This window comes from Morchella sextelata, assembly GCF_020137385.1.
Source record: "Morchella sextelata strain SCLS chromosome Unknown scls_25, whole genome shotgun sequence".
In the NCBI taxonomy this organism is placed as follows: Eukaryota; Fungi; Ascomycota; class Pezizomycetes; order Pezizales; family Morchellaceae; genus Morchella; species Morchella sextelata.
The window spans coordinates 415,449-432,118 of NW_025408640.1; the positions used below are offsets into that span (position 1 = coordinate 415,449).

Genomic DNA, 16,670 nt, shown 5'->3' on the forward strand with positions numbered 1-16,670 from the left:
GAACCAAAATGCGGTTTTAAAAAGACTTGAAAAATCTCATCCGAAGTTGAGAAAGAACCTTTAGGCGGAAGGAAACGTTAGGGAACTTTTCCGTGTATTAAACTTTAATAAGCTTTTTTATAGCTTCTAGTTTATAAGGGTTTGAAGAGCGATAATGTCCTTATAAGATCCCGTCGCGGGTACGACTACAGCGAAAGTCATTTTTTTCCCTTCTTTTTCTCAACGACAGGACCGGATCGTATCAGTTTTGAAATACAAGATGTGCATAGAGCACAAAGTCTTTGGAAAATCTGTTACCACGTTGCAGGTTGTTGTATTCTTTAGAATCTAGTCCAGAACTTACTGTCACGAGCACTGTGGTTGGGAAAAGATTTCATTCTGGCACTTTTTTTTTGTGGGAACAGGGCGCTCCTGACGCTGACAGAATGCTGGACAAGGCATAAAATCTTTGACAAATAAAGGTTTTGGGGCGGGCTCCGCTGTGAGTTTTCTTTCTTTTTGTTTCAAACGGAATTAGAGTGAATGCTTGTAACGGATCGATTGCTTACCTGGTGTGTACAGAGGACGTACGAGAAGGTGGAAAACGACTGGTCATATGTACACCCATGGATATCAAATACTAATAGCGTTTCCCCAATCCTGACTGCTGACAAAGAAACTATGGGACACGAGAAATATCCACTGACACTGACAAAAGACCCGAAAGTCTAAGGAAATCTGAGGTCGGTGACAGTACGTGAACGATGTATTGATGAGGGATGATAGTCTAAGATTGACAGAGACGGAAACTAATCTAAGTGTTTCTTCCACCTCCGTTGATCACCTATCCGTCTCGCTTATCTACTCGCAATTTCACAGCGTTTCCGGACGCAACTGCTATTGCATACACAGAAAAAACCCGCCAAGGCTATCTTTTGTATGGCATGCAATAGTGGTCGCGTCCGGAAACGTCAAAAAACTACGAGTATCACCTATGTGTGGCTTGACTAGCGCCACGCGCCACAACTTCGGTCGCAACATGCAGCTCGGCTAGGGCCGGGGTACTTGGGTCAAATTGCTTCTCAAAAAAGGCGTAAGAATCACATTTACCCGATCCGTTGTGGTGTAATGGTTAGCATCAGTCGCTCTCACCGACTAGATCGGGGTTCAATTCCCCGCAACGGAATCACTCTGTCGCCAAGTCGTTGCCGGACTCTGCTCTGAGCCTTGACTGACGTTGCAGATTGTTTTTGTATTTTTCGTGGTTTCCCGGTGCTTGTATCTGGTTCGGCCCTTGGGATTCGGGCTTTGCCCGCGGGAGAAATCGATTTGTTATTTCGTTGATTTCATACTCCGACGGTGCGTGGTAATTGTAAGGTGTTACTGTAGCTATCGCCCTCGAAAACAACGATTATCATCACGGATTATAATTACTAGTGAGGGGTACATGATCTGAGAATTATTCGGTAAATCAAGAAACCGATGAATTTAAGTATGCTGGGAGGGGAGTTTCCAGCGGCTATGAAACAATGAGCTTGTTATCACGGTGGAAAAGGTGGAGTGTCTATAAATATAGAAATGTGGTGGAGATATCATTTCCAGTAGTTACTAGGCCTAGGGAGTGCACGCGGGTATGTTCGTATTGGCTGGATGCCGTTGGGATATGTATAAAATGGGGGAGGGGTGGGGGTTGATACATGGGGTCATCTGGGGACAAGGAGCGACATCGAGAATTATTACCGTTTGCTTGGTAGTGGAGTGACCGGACGCGGGAGGGTGGCTGTTCGGAAATTAAGCGTGCTGTAATGCTGATTGGCTTGTGTAGTTTCTTTTGCACAAGGCACTCGAATGCCAGTAATCAACCATACTTTTGGTCCTTTCCTGGGCGGGAGAGTAGGGTAGTGGCCATGCGGAGGACAATCATCGGAAACATGCTTGTAGTGGCAGGATATCTCTTCTCGCAATTTTAGTGGCATTGTAAGCTGGTTGTTTATCATGACTAGCATTAGCAATATATACACCCGTACACCTTAAATACCTAGGGAGTAGTCATCCAGCTTCACGCGGAACTTAAGATAAACCTCCTCTTTCCCGGAGGGATAAACTTCTTCCGGTGGTCTGTATTGATATCCGGATCCATGAATCCATAGTAAACTCAAGTAAGACGGAGGAAGATAAGGTATTGTAGTATTAGTGCCTTGATGCCCTCAACCTCCTCCTCTTGTTCGCATATATGTCAGGCTTACCTGAGTTAAGGGGGGTATGTCTCTGGTCGTATGTTTTAGCCCTTCGAAGAAAATGGAGACATAGACATCGTCCGTAAGAATCAAAGGAAAAAAGAAGACTGAAAATAGCCTCTAGCTTGGAACAACTAGTGTTCCACGTATTACCTCAGTCTATCGCCAGGCAAGTCGGCGGCAATGATAGCGTGAACCAGATTTCTCTCCAATCTACACCGATCTCCAGGACGGAAACCGATAAACAGACGCGACGCCGGGGATGAAAAGATTCTTCATCGCCGGGCTATGGGAAGAGTGGAATCTGCGAGTTTGATACCGAAGCGAGATGGCCCCGGGATTGGGGGGGGGATCGCGTTGTAGTTCGTCTGGTTCGGGGGTTAGACACAACGTTAGACATAGTCTATAGCTACGATGTCTTTCTGACCGCAAAGGACGATAGAAACACCCGGAGTTCACCGTGGTGTGTTTTGTCTCGGCCAGGACTGAGTTGTGCGAGACTCGCTATTTTGATATTCCCGAGAGACTGCGCTCTAGAAGGAATCGAAGCTTCGGTAGAAAACCTACCAGATCATTGGGCGAGGGCGTTTTAGTTTATGGGGCGAATACCGCGGTCGGAGTCCCTTTATTTAGGGATGGGGTGCACTCTACTACTGCAGGAAATACATATTCCCAGCTCTTACTGCCGCGTAGAGGTGTGTGCAGAGCTGGCCTCGGCGTTTCGAGATAAGCATCGCTCCCTCAAGTCTGGCGCAGGTATAAATTATCCGAGAAATATCCCAGGTGCCAGTCGAAAGAGTTGCACTTGTGTAGTTCTGGGACGCCGGGCGGATATCAGATGATCAGATCTCTTTAAATTTCCGCCGTGAAGCTACCGCTGGATAAGTTTCGTTTCATTACCGAGTATGTATGGAGCTGCTGGTACTCCATGATGACACTCAGTGCCGTACAACACCGGTATCAATCTCCATATCTCCTTCTCTCAGCTCCAGCTCTTGAGCCTGGAGCCAGAAGACGATCAGTAGTCTCCCCTCATCTCGCGATAACGGAGGAGGCCTTTTCGGGATTTAGCCCTCGGGATAGGGCTCACCCAAGATCTTGGGCAGTGATCTAGGTTCCGCGGGAGTTTGTGATGAGGTCGCCCTGCGGGCTTGGAGGTGGTAACTGGAGCGCTGGAAAATGGTGTGGGGAGCTTCGATAGGTACCGCAGCAGAGACCTGAGGGCTGCAGGAGGTCCTTTGTACGGTGTTAGAAGCTTCGGAGAAGGGTGCAGGAGACAGAGCTATGGTTGGCGCATCTGGCCATTTTTGGGGGGGGGGGGGAGTAGACTTGTAATGGTTGTCGGCGTGGTATGGACAGGTGGTCGCGGAGGTGGGGTAGGTTGGTGAGAGAAACGGTGCTGGTGGGGAGGAGGGGGAAGCTAGTATGGGGAGAGAGAAAACTGTGACTCTGGTCGAAAGGAGACCGAGCCGGGACCATTGTATATATTGGCGTTGAAAGAGGGAGGCGGGGGGTGAGGCGGGTATCGGCCAGTGTGGTCTTTTCGTTGGGTGGATCTGTGGAATTAGTGGTTGTGTCGATATTTGAAGTTGAATTGGTTCAAAATAAGGAAAAAGAATTTAAAGAACTCCAAGAACAAGTAAAATTCGAAGGACCCAAAAGATTCGAAAAGTCGAAAATTATAGAAACTGTCGACTCAACCCTAACCCTGGTTTCCTATAGAATCATGTACCCAACCGAACAATGTTTCAAAACCTCCAGATAAGAAAAACCCAATTAAGGAGAAATTAAGATCTATGGTAGACTTAGCGTAAGTTTGTGCTCCGCAGGAAGTTGGTTTTTAGGAGCTTAATGGGCGGATGCCGAAATTACTCTGATGACGAGATGAACGGGACAGGTTTCTTCATGTCGCTCCTTCCTCAATTATGAGGAAAGAAATTATGTGTTCTCTCATGATGAATGATCGCTCCTAAAATCGTGTTGTGGCCTCACAATTGTCTGCCTAAACACAAGCACTCACTCGCCGAGTGCGATAATATGACGTTGCTAACCGGCATGTAAGACCTACCTCAACCTCACAAACCTTGCAGGCAACGACAAACGACAAACCACAACCACCAACACAAAAAACTCCACCCCCCCGCCGTCTACACTCCACCCCTCTCATCGCCGGTATCACCGCATGCCTAAACGCTCTGTTGAAAGCACAGACTACTGTCAGTTGCCTGCCCACTCGCCACACGCCGCCGTTGGAAGGCACATGTCGCTAAAACCAAACGAGCCGCCGGAGGCGCGGGAGATGGAAAGGGTGATGACATGGAGGCTTGGGTAGAGGACATGAACGCCGCAGAATTTATGGGATGAATGGGACTGCTGTAGCTATACTGTATCTTCATCAAGATGATAGCAGTGGGGCGTACACCGATGCATCTACCATTAACCCCCAACCACCACCGTGGAATGATCAATACCACCACGGGTACAAGCGACGATAGTGAAGGGGACATCGAAGATGGATCTATCACTGGGTAGGAAAGTGGACCCTGGTGCGGGACAGCATGGAGCTGTGCACGGCAGTTTTGGATTGGTGGGTACAAATCTTCAAAATGAATGTGGGTGTGAGACCGGAATGAGGCTAACGAAGCGGCGATCAGGTGGCAGGAGAGAAATAAGGGTGAAATGAGATAGGAAGGGAGGAGGGATATCAGGGAGATGGAGAACGTTGAATTTATGTTCCGGGTTGTACTCGGAGAAGGCTAAGACTTGTCATCGCCGGGTGTCACAACCCCGATTTACAATGCGTAAACTCACCATTAGCTTACGAACGCTAGCATCACCGACTGCTCCAGTACCGGAAAAAAAAAATCGCGCGAACTTCTCATTATAGTAGCTGCACATGCTGCAATGCTCTACGACTTCGCGCGCTTCCCGCCCCTGGTAGAGGGTGGAATAGGTAATGCCGCAGGCGGAAAAAAATCCCACAGCAGAGATTGGCTGGAAAAAAAAGATGGTAGTCTGTTCATGGGGGGGGGGGGAGCTTGGATGGACGGAAAGTGGACGCGGAATTTTCGTTCTACCAGATTCATGGTGAGTTGAGCAGAAAGGGGGGGGGGGGAAAAGAGCAAAGGTTCGGAAGCTAATCGGAAGGGAATTAGGTGCCGATGAGATGAAATTATTGTTGGACTGAATACAATACCGCACCATAGACAGAAAACTGAAGGATGTAATTTTTTCTTCTTTTTTTTCTTTGCGGGGGGGGGGGGGGGGGGCGGACATGGGTACTGAGTTCTCTCGTTTGAGGATAATGGTGGACCTTGAGCGTAAAGAAAGGATGAAGCATTACGCGGCAGGGAATAATCGAGGACTACGCGGGCTTGAAGGGAAAAGATGGAAGAATCAGTTCCACGGGATATAACTGCTAGATGGCATGGACATTACCACCAGACTCGTCATCATTGACGCCAACATCGACTCCCGTACACATAGCTGCAATAGAAACCTCCCTCCTGGAAAAAAGTCATTAATACGACCAGCATGGAGAACTCTTTCGCCGAGAGGAAAAATACGTTGTTCTCAAAGGAAGAAGCTTTGTGTTTGCAGCACTCCCGAGCAGTGAAATAGCTGCTAGGATCTAAATACTGGCACTGGTTGTGGGGTGAAATCGAAGCTCAAGAAAAATGAGGGTACGAGATAGGTTTTTGTGGGCGGAGAACTCGGATCCTTAAAATGATTATTGGGTGATGGGGGTATAGGCGGAGAGGGGGGGGTTGAGGCAGGGATGTTTAATGGTGGTAATGGTTATGGTTTCTTCTTCGAATATGGGAAGCCAGCGATGAGGATGCGAGCAATCATGGGGAACTCAAGACTACTGGATGGAAAATGCTGTCACCGCGGTTGAGAGATGGAAAATTACTGGCGGATCATCTAGAATAGTTCATGAACGTCGGCCTATCATACAATGCCCACCACACAAAAAAGCAAAGATATCTGAGGAGTACAAAAGGGAAGTATTAGTTGTGTGGGAGGGATTATTTGTACTAGGAGATTTAATTCAATTATGCGAATCATCTTTGTCTTGGGCAGGGCCATTTCTAGTTCTTTTGCGTGCTGGCGGGTATTTCCACCCAGAGGCTGTATCAATTCTGGCCTGCAACACCTCCGGCTTACGAAACGTGAGAGTTGTATTGCCCACACTCTTGGTTTCTCTCGCCCACATGGATCCAGGCCGGCGCCATAATGGTGTGAGCCCAAGGTTGGTTTTTTTTAGCAAGCAAAAAAAACATATCGATTTTGCCCTATACATAAAACCAGGGTTAGGGTTCTTCTAGGTTCCGTAGGAGTACGAGTGGACACCTGGACATATCTCTGCGACCAGCTCTAGAGTTGGGGCGTCATTCTCGAGGGACGGTATTGTTTTCATTGGTGATCACCGAGAACCAAAATCCTTGATAAAATCAGGCGGACCATCCGAGTGAGCAAGGCGCAAAGTAGTGAGGTGTGAGGGTAACAACGGACGAGAAACTCGAATGGAGAGCAAGAAACGCCGAAAGTATTAATTTGGAAATTCTGTTCAGGCTAATTTGCTGCATGATTCGTTATCAGCTAGGCACCATGCTGTGTCCAAGCATCCACTGTACTCAAGTTTCAGGTGTCCAAACTCGATTATATGGGGAACGCTGATTATGTAATAAGCGTAGAGAGCCTCGAGAGAGATGTGTATTAATAGACGGTGGCAACAATGAGCGGGGATACTAACATAACATACAGGGCAATCGTTACTCCAGCCGTGACTTTGGCAGCGGTGCTGCTAACCAAAACTCGTACCACTATAGCAACAGTGAGTTCCTCTCTACATCTATCTATGGCCGACCTTGATTGTTTTGTACTGACTGTACTCGTTATGTATAGAGGACAGTTCTTATTATTATAGTAATTCAAATGTATAGTTTGGTGTCTATGCTATTTCTTATATGTTATTTCAGGTTTAGCTTACATACTCTACTTTAGGGCTCCGAGTATTATAACGATGGGGAGGGCAACGCTGTTTATGTTCCCCCAAGCTCTGGGTCCAGCGGTACGGCAAAGAAGTAAGGTGTACTTTGGGAGTGGGACGGAAGATACAAGACCCGATCTATCATAGCATGACAGATCCCCCCTTGTAGTTTAAATAAATATCAACTGCGCCTACCATTTCGTGAAATTTAGATCAAGCTTTGAGATAGCGATGTGAATCTAGAAAGGGTTTTGCTCGGAATGTGTTTGGGGAAATGCCAATGCTAAGCGATAGTTCTGTAGCTTTTAAACTTGTAATATTGTAAACCGGATTCCGCTCGCTGAGTGACTGATGATGCCACTAAGACGAGGCGGAATCCTACCCTATTTATACATATTGGAACCTATGCCAAGGCCCGCTTTCTAATACTAAAGAGATAACGATAATAGAATAAGACAATCAACCCGAAGATAACCCCAGTAGAAAAGCGCCCCCGCATAGTTCCGTTCCTCCATTCTAATTCTGACACGTAACCATAAACCCCGCAATTGCCAGTAACCGAGCTGTATCATGCTATTGTCCTAGAGCTACTTCCCTAAGTAGAATGGCCTGCAGCCATAAGCCCCGCTTCTATTCCGTTCCGGGTGAGACACCCAATAGTAAGCGTGCCCTCACAACAGCCTAATACTAGTGTGGTTGCACCCGGTGCCCCCACACCCCTCGATACCTTTCTATGCTGGTTCCTTCGTTACCCGACCGTACTCGCCTCACCACTCATCACTCGTATTATCCTTATTCCTTGACTTAGGAGCAGTGTTCGTGTTTCCTATAACACTACTCCCCCTTCCTAGACGTCGCCCTCGACCGTTAAAACCTCTCTATGATAAAAACCCTTTGGGAAAAGTCATAGAGTAGGAAAGGTATCGAGCTAGTCTTCCCTAGTCCGCTGTCGTTTCGGGGGCCGACTCGAGTCGATGACTGGCCCTTGGCTCCGTGTATGGGGCCGAATATTCGTGGTTGGTTTGAAGTTCTCATCTAAGAGCGCTTCTTGAGGATCGGGTGTTGCGAGTCGTTTTCGTGTATTCTGTTGCCTGCCAGGGTTGGGATCCTCTCGATAAGGTCGCAACAACATCTCGTGGAATACGTCATGAACCTTCCATTCTGCCGGAAGATTCAACCTATAAGCCCTATTTCCTACAGCCGCGGCGACCTCGAAGGGGCCTGTAAACTTGTCCGACCATTTATTGTAACCCCCGAGGTTCCGAGTATCCAGCAAAACCTTTTGACCGATTGTGAACCGCTGAACTGCTGGCCCTGGCCTTGACGCCATCCTGTCAAAGGTCTTCTGTAGCGTGTCTCTCGCCGACTCATGGGCTAGGAGAAGGTCTTCCAGGTAGGTGCTTCCCTTGGCATCCAGCTGTCCGATTTCTACATCCGTTGGCCAATCTGTTCGTGGGTGGAAACCATAGTTACAGTAGAACGGCGATTGTCCTGTCGACGAGTGTTTCGCATTATTATATGCATACTCGCAAATCGGTAGTAGGTCCTTCCATCTCTTTCCTGTTCCGGCGGTATAGGCCCGGATGTAGGATTCGAGGTGCTGGTTGGTCTTTTCTGTTTGTCCATCCGTCTGTGGGTGGAACGAGGTCGAGAGTCTTCTACGAATCCCTAGTCGTTTTGTAATCGCAGCCCAGAATGCCGATACGAACTGTGTTCCCCTATCAGAGACAATGCTCCTAGGAAGTCCGTGAAAGCGCCAAATGTCCTTGACAAAGGCGTTAGCGGTCTGTTCCGCGTTGATTCCCGTCATTGGAATGAAGTGAGCCATTTTCGTAAAACGGTCCACGACTACCAATACGTTACGGAATCCTGATTTCTCCTTTGGCATTTCTACTACGAAATCCATTGAGATATCAGTCCAAGGTGTGGTGGCTAACTCTAGGGGTTGAGGGAGTGACAAGTGTCTCCGACGTTGCTTGGCTCTCTGGCACACGTCGCAAGTCTTAACGAAGTTGGCTACATCCGTGGACATCCCTGGCCACCAGTAGTTCCTATCGATCAACTCAAGGGTTTTATCCCTTCCTAGATGCCCCGCTACGGGTCTGTCGTGATGATCCTCAATGACTTGTCTGACCGTGTATCCTGGCACTACCCAACGACCATCGTGGGTGGCCTCATTCGATCCCGGGGTCCATTCAGTGGCAAGCTCCGTTATTACGGCATCAGCTTCCTCTGTCCCGAAGACTTCAAGGTTTGCGTCAGGGAGAGGTTCATCCCGGAACACTCTCCGAACCCATTGTCTGTCCTGTTCATACCAGTCTTGTAGTGGCTGTGTTTGGGGAAATGCCAATGCTAAGCGATAGTTCTGTAGCTTTTAAACTTGTAATATTGTAAACCGGATTCCGCTCGCTGAGTGACTGATGATGCCACTAAGACGAGGCAGAACCCTCCCTATTTATACATGTTGGAACCTATGCCAAGGCCCGCTTTCTAATACTAAAGAGATAACGATAATAGAATAAGATAATCAACCCGAAGATAACCCCAGTAGAAAAGCGCCCCCGCGTAGTTCCGTTCCTCCATTCTAATTCCGACACGTAACCATAAACCCCGCAATTGCCAGTAACCGAGCTGTATCATGCTATTGTCCTAGAGCTACTTCCCTAAGTAGAATGGCCTGCAGCCATAAGCCCCGCTTCTATTCCGTTCCGGGTGAGACACCCAATAGTAAGCGTGCCCTCACAACAGCCTAATACTAGTGTGGTTGCACCCGGTGCCCCCACACCCCTCGGTACCTTTCTATGCTTGTTCCTTCGTTACCCGACCGTACTCGCATCACAACCCATCACTCATATTATCCCTGTTCCTTGACTTAGGAGCAGTGTTCGTGTTTCCTATAACACTACTCCCCCTTCCTAGACGTCGCCCTCGACCGTTAAAACCTCTCTATGATAAAAACCCTTTGGGAAAAGTCATAGAGTAGGAAAGGTATCGAGCTAGTCTTCCCTAGTCCGCTGTCGTTTCAGAGGTCGTCTCGAGTCGGTGACGGGCCCTTGGCTCCGCGTATGGGGCCGAGTGTTGGTGACCGGTTTGAAGTTCTCATCTAAGAGTGCCTCTTGAGGGTCGGGTGTTGCGAGTCGTTTTCGTGTGTTTTGTTGCCTGCCCGGGTTGGGGTCCTCTCGATAAGGTCTTAGCAACATCTCGTGGAATACGTCATGAACCTTCCATTCTGCCGGAAGATTCAATCTATAAGCCCTGTTTCCTACAGCCGCGGCAACCTCGAAGGGGCCTGTAAACTTGTCCGACCATTTATTGTACCCGCCGAGGTTCCGAGTATCCAGCAAAACCTTTTGTCCGATTGTGAATCGCTGAACTGCTGGCCCTGGCCTTGACGCCATCCTGTCAAAGGTCTTCTGCAGCGTGTCTCTGGCTGACTCATGGGCTAGGAGAAGGTCTTCCAGGTAGGTGCTTCCCTTGGCATCCAGCTGTCCGATTTTCGCATCCGTTGGCCAATCTGTTCGCGGGTGGAAACCATAGTTACAGTAGAACGGCGATTGTCCTGTCGACGAGTGTTTCGCATTATTGTATGCATACTCGCAAATCGGTAGTAGGTCCTTCCATTTCTTTCCTGTTCCGGCGGTATAGGCCCGGAGGTAGGATTCGAGGTGCTGGTTGGTCTTTTCTGTTTGTCCATCCGTCTGTGGGTGGAACGAGGTCGAGAGTCTTCTACGAATCCCTAGTCGTTCTGTGACCGCAGCCCAGAATGCCGATACGAATTGTGTTCCCCTATCAGAGACAATGCTCCTAGGAAGTCCGTGAAAGCGCCAAATGTCCTTGACAAAGGCGTTAGCGGTCTGTTCCGCATTGATTCCCGTCATTGGAATGAAGTGAGCCATTTTCGTAAAACGGTCCACTACTACCAATACGTTACGGAATCCTGATTTTTCCTTTGGCATTTCTACTACGAAATCCATTGAGATATCAGTCCAAGGTGTGGTGGCTAACTCTAGGGGTTGAGGGAGTGACAAGTGTCTCCGGCGTTGCTTGGCTCTCTGGCATACATCGCAAGTCTTGACGAAGTTGGCTACATCCGTGGACATTCCTGGCCACCAGTAGTTCCTATCGATCAACTCGAGGGTTTTATCCCTTCCTAGATGCCCCGCTACGGGTCTGTCATGATGATCCTCGATGACTTGTCTAACCGCGTATCCTGGCACTACCCAACGACCATCGTGGGTGGCCTCATTCGATCCCGGGGTCCATTCAGTGGCAAGCTCCGTTATTACGGCATCAGCTTCCTCTGTCCCGAAGACTTCAAGGTTTGCGTCAGGGAGAGGTTCATCCCGGAACACTCTCCGAACCCATTGTCTGTCCTGTTCATACCAGTCTTGTAGTGGCTGAGGCAGCTCAGTACCTGGTATGTCGTACCACTGATCCAACGGAGTCCATCCTTCTTCGGGGTTGCCAATGATTTCAGGGCCAGTTCCTACACTGGTCCGTGATTTTCTGACAAATTGTTCTGCGCTGAGCAACTGTTTTACGGGTTGTTCACGCATTACTCCCCCTTCCATAGCGAACTCTGGGCGCCTTGTAAGTGCATCTGGCTTGCCATTCTTTTCGCCTGGTCGGTAATGAATCCTGAAGCGAAAAGGTGCTATCTTTTCGGCCCATCTGGCTTGTCTTCTCGACAACTTCTTGGTCGTTGTGAAGTACTGTAGGTTCTGATGATCCGAATGTATCTGGATAGGGATGTCTGTTCCTTCCAGCCAATGTCTCCAAGTCAAGAGAGCAGAAACTATAGCGAGCATCTCCTTGTCATAGATCTCGTAGTTTACCTCTGCCTCGTTGAACTTGCGAGAGTGGTAAGCTACCGGGTGTAGAATACCGTCCTCGAACACCTGAGAGAGTACTGCGGCCTCCGCCCAGTCGCTCGCATCAGTTTCTATGATCGCTTCGCGGTGCTCGTCATAGTGTCGTAGTATTGGAGCAGACGTAAATCTCTCCTTGAGTTCGTCGAAAGCGCTTTGCTGTTCACTGCTCCATCGCCATACGGAACCTTTCTTTAAGAGGTCGGTCATTGGTCGGCAAACTTCGGAGTACCTGTGGATGAACCGTCGTAGGAAGTTGGCGAACCCGAGGAAACATTGAAGTTCCTTGACCTTGGTGGGTGGTAACCATTCCGTGATTGCCTTCACCTTCTTGGGTGAGACCTGATTCCCTTTTCCTGATAGTACAAATCCCAGGAATTCTACCTCCTGTCTGTACCATTCCGTTTTCTCGAGGTTCCCGTATAGATGGTTTTGTTGCAGTCGCTCCAATATCTTCTTCACAAGAGTCGTATGCTCTTCCTTAGTCTTTGAATATATTAGGATATCATCCAAGTAGACTACTACGCCTTGATCTAGAAGATCCTTGAATATGGTATTGACCATGACCTGGAACGACGCCGGTGCATTGGTTAAGCCAAAAGGCATTACCCTATATTCGAAGTGGCCGTACTTCGTTCTGAAAGCTGTTTTCCATTCCTCACCAGCGGCAATCCTAATCAAGTTATAGCCATTTTTCAGGTCTATCTTGGTGAAGAATTCTGCTCCTTTCGTCGAATCGGCCAACTCTGTCATGAGTGGAAGGGGGTAGCGATTCTTGACCGTGATAGCATTTAAGCCACGAAAGTCTACGCATAACCTCAGTTTTCCATTGGCTTTCTTCACGAACAGGATCGGTGCTGCTGCCGGGCTGGTGGAGGGGACTATTTTGCCAGAGGCTAGCATTTCGTCCAAGTACTCCCGGAGTGCCTTTTGTTCCACTGGGGAGAGCGCATAGATCGGTCCCCATGGAGGCTGCTTTCCTTCCATAAGGGGAATGGTATGGTCCCATTCAGAGTGATCAGGTAGTCGATCGGCTCCCTCCTTGGAGAAGACGTCGACGAAGTCCTGGTACTCCATCGGTATAGCACTAGCGAGAGCCTCGCCTACCAATGCCCTTGCCCAGAAGGGATGTTGCTCGATCATCGTCTGTGTTTCGGGTGATGCCTTCAACAGCCTGATGACCAGCTCTTCTGGTTCTTCTTCGTATATATCATACATGGTCCTGAAGCATCCCTTCACTTGACAATTGATGTTGTCGAAGGTGACCTTGTTCTGACCCCAATGTATGGTAGGTTGATGCTCCTTGAGCCATCGATGTGGTATGACGAGGTCTTCTCCTGCGAATGAGCCAACCTCACAGACGATGTCTCTGTCTAGATGGTTGCCGACGCGGAGGGTAAGGGATTGGGTGATGTGAGTGCCGGAGTTAGGCATAGGGGTACCGTCAGCCTGTCTGATGATGAGGGGCTTGGGTCGAGGTTGAGTTGGGATCTTGAGACGGTGGACACAGTTCCAGGACATAACCCAGTCCTCTGTTCCGCTGTCTAGGAGTGCGTTGACCATTTCTGCATGTTGGGTACTCGTTGCGGGGTGGCTCCAAGAGATTTCAATCTCAAGGCGGGTTTCTTGGTTGTGTGAAGACATGTTTGTATGTTTTGAAAATGTAAGGTAAGGTGGGTTGTTCTTGATGTTGATAGTTCTTGTTCCGAGCGCGGGGCGAGGGAGTTTATATAGAAAATTCGAGCGTTGATCAAATCATAGTACGACACTTATGCACCAGGCGTTTTCGGAATGTGACCCCGCTTCTTGAAATGTGTGTAGAGAGGATTTAGATTGCGCAAAATAACAAAACCGATAGAACATAACATAACCCGATCCCTTCGAAAGTCTTCCTTCCAAAACAGAATAGAAAAGCCGTAATCCAACATAGAATAAAACACCGCATAAATAGAAATACCCAATCAATTTAGTCCTCCAAATTCGTAATCCTTGCCCTAAATGCCTCATTTTGTGGCCCCAATTTTCGTTTCTTATCACCCTCCCTTCCGTGGTCCTTTCTCCCGGAAGGATATTCTTTTCTCTTCAGGTTCGTCATCCTGACCTTACTCGTCGCCACGCAATCCTTTACGAAGTGGTTATCTCTACCACAACGGAAACACTTTCCTTCCTTCTGCCATTTCTCCTTTTCTTCTTTGGTGACACCTAAGTCATCCGAGGTCTTGGAGTTGTTGGCTGATGCGGGAAAAGTTTTCCGAGGATTTGCGTTGTTGCGCGATTTCCGCCGTTCCGTTTTCTCCTCGCGAGGTTTCACGGTGTCTTTACCTCGCAGGATTTCCTTCCGAGCCTTCACCTCGTGGTCCTTACGTCCAACTTTTCGTACCCAGGCTAACCAGTCCACGAAATCATTTGGTTCCTCAATCGCATTGGAGAGCCGTTGTTCCAGCGAGGAGTTTATTCCTGTTAGGATCATGGATCTCATGACAACTGGTCCAACTCGTGCGTCCCATTCTAGGTTCTGCATCTCGTTGATGTAGTCGTCGATTGGGCCAGTTTGCCGGAGTCTGTCCATCTTCTGCTTGGCCTGTTCCTGACTTGTGCGGTTGCCATATTGAGTGCGGAGCTCTTGCTTGAACCGTTCCCAGGTTCCGATACTTCTGTCCACAGCCAACCTCTCCGTAAAATTCCGCCAGAAGTTTGCCGTACTACCGGTAAACTCGAGGGATGCCCACATAATCTTGGTACCATCATCCCATTGGACCTTCTTCTGGAGACTGATTAGGATTTCCATCTGATCGATCCAGAGTCTTACGTCCTGATCGGCTCTTCCGGAGAAGGGAATGTTGGCCTTTTTGGGTGCATCACCTACGGTGGCACGAGAGGGGTGCGAGAGTTCTTGCTCTCGTTGGCGCTTCCTTTCCTGTCTTCGTTTCTTGCGTTCCAGCCGCCTGCGGCGTTCGCCTTCCGAATCTGAGGAATCCGATGGCGATGATCCGGGTGCTTCCGGGGCGTTTCCTCCCTTATTGCCATTCCCGTTACCTCCACCTTGTGCTTCTTGACCTCCTTGCTTCCCTTGTTGGCTTTGGTCTTCGAGGCCTTCACTGGATTCGGAGCCAGCTGGAGGGACGACTGGTTGTTGGGGAGGTGGTTGGGGAGGTGGGCCTGATCCGCCGCCACCTGCTTCTGGGGCCAGTGGTTTTTCCGCAGCCGCTTTACGGGCTGTTTCCTTCATCTGCTCCACCATTTCTTCTAAGGCCGTCTTTGTTCCGGAGAACCCATCTACCAAGGAGACCTGCTGCTGCATGGTCCTTTCCAATTGTGCTAGTGTGGCTGCTACGCCTTCTGGAACTTGGGCTGGACCATCTTTCGGCAGTCTTTGAATCCAGTCAGCCAGCATGGTTATGTGCTGGGCCTGCTCTTCCTGCCGCTGTTGATGGGTCCTAGTAGTGGTGACGATCTGCTCCAAGACTTGGCCGAGGTTCGTAGTAGTTGCGGCTGTCTCTGCCCGCACTTGCGCGAGGATATACCCTTCTCGGCGCTCCCGTTCTTCTTGGTCCTGGTTGAACTTCATCTGCAATTCGCGGATGAGTTTGGTCTGCTCTTCGTGCTGCCGGGTAAGCTGCGCCGCGTGCTGCCGAGTAATTTCCCTGATTGCGGGCAGGTCTTGGACGCTCACAGTGAGGTCTCCAAGTCCGCGACTCAGTTGCTGAACCACTGGGGCTCCTCTCCGTTCGATTTCCTGCCCGATGATTTCTCCAAAGGGATGCTCGATACGGCGTTCTTCCACGTCCATATTCGTGTCCTCGTCGTCGTCCATTACCCTGTGGTCCGAGGGCCTCGGAATAGAAGATCGTTCTCTGATTGGCGTCTTGTACGGGGAATAGTCTCGGTAGTCCCCTTGCCTGCGGGAGCGGGGTTGGCCATAGGATGCGGCCGGCTGAGTCGATCTGAAGAGGTCGCTGATTGGCATGTCCAGATCCCTCCTGTGGCGCCGTCTCGCCTGGGTCTCGACTATACCTCGATCTCTCACGGTGATCGAGCTCTCCATGTTGTAGTCTTCCTCCATTGGTTGCTGATGACCCCTTGACATCGCTAAGTTGCTCGATTCTGAGTTGTGGCTGTCTCCTGCACCAGGGTTGAGCGACGAACCAAGGGACGGAGTGAGCTAATCCGTAGGATTGCTGATTGAGGGTGACTTTAATGGGGAAGAGTTCGGGATAGTTGAGGATCTCCGGGTCCTGTTCTTCGAATGTGCAAGTAGTACCTGCTTCGGCAAAAAACCCGGCGTATTCGAGGTATCCGCAATAGAGGTGTTCGGCACTGCCTCTGCGAACAACAAAAGAGGTAGTGCAAGTAAAGTTGTTGATAGCTGCTGTTGCTACTCGAGGATGCATACGGTATCAAAGAGTCCTTCTAATAGACTACTTTCTTATTCTTTTACTTGAGCGCACGGTGACTATCCGCCACAAACAAAATACTCTCAAGTATTGGTCTAAGCAAGTAGTTGTCTTATCGGGACGTTGATAATATGCGATCGATAAAATAATAGCGTAGTGGATAAGGTACAATATAGTGTTTGGGGAAATGCCAATGCTA

The 16,670-nt window shown here is 49.1% G+C and overlaps 4 protein-coding genes across 4 annotated transcripts; 1 reads left to right on the plus strand and 3 right to left on the minus strand.

Annotated features, from left to right (window-relative positions):
* Positions 1–6,882: 6,882 nt before the first annotated feature.
* H6S33_008048 (uncharacterized protein) lies at positions 6,883–7,307 on the plus strand (the record flags this gene model as incomplete). The annotated part of the gene is made up of 4 exons (XM_044839392.1): positions 6,883–6,900; positions 6,984–7,053; positions 7,125–7,156; positions 7,224–7,307. The coding sequence occupies 4 exons, from the start codon at positions 6,883–6,885 to the stop codon at positions 7,305–7,307; spliced, it is 204 nt and encodes a 67-aa protein (XP_044688239.1).
* Positions 7,308–8,137: 830 nt separating this feature from the next.
* Positions 8,138–9,115, minus strand: H6S33_008049 (uncharacterized protein; the record flags this gene model as incomplete). The annotated part of the gene is made up of 1 exon (XM_044839393.1): positions 8,138–9,115. The coding sequence occupies one exon, from the start codon at positions 9,113–9,115 to the stop codon at positions 8,138–8,140; it is 978 nt and encodes a 325-aa protein (XP_044688240.1).
* A 1,090-nt stretch (positions 9,116–10,205) lies between these two features.
* Positions 10,206–13,721, minus strand: H6S33_008050 (uncharacterized protein; the record flags this gene model as incomplete). Its single annotated transcript, XM_044839394.1, has 1 exon — positions 10,206–13,721. One exon carries the CDS (start codon positions 13,719–13,721, stop codon positions 10,206–10,208), a length of 3,516 nt encoding a protein of 1,171 aa, XP_044688241.1.
* Positions 13,722–14,043: 322 nt separating this feature from the next.
* H6S33_008051 (uncharacterized protein) lies at positions 14,044–16,164 on the minus strand (the record flags this gene model as incomplete). The annotated part of the gene is made up of 1 exon (XM_044839395.1): positions 14,044–16,164. One exon carries the CDS (start codon positions 16,162–16,164, stop codon positions 14,044–14,046), a length of 2,121 nt encoding a protein of 706 aa, XP_044688242.1.
* Positions 16,165–16,670: the final 506 nt, after the last annotated feature.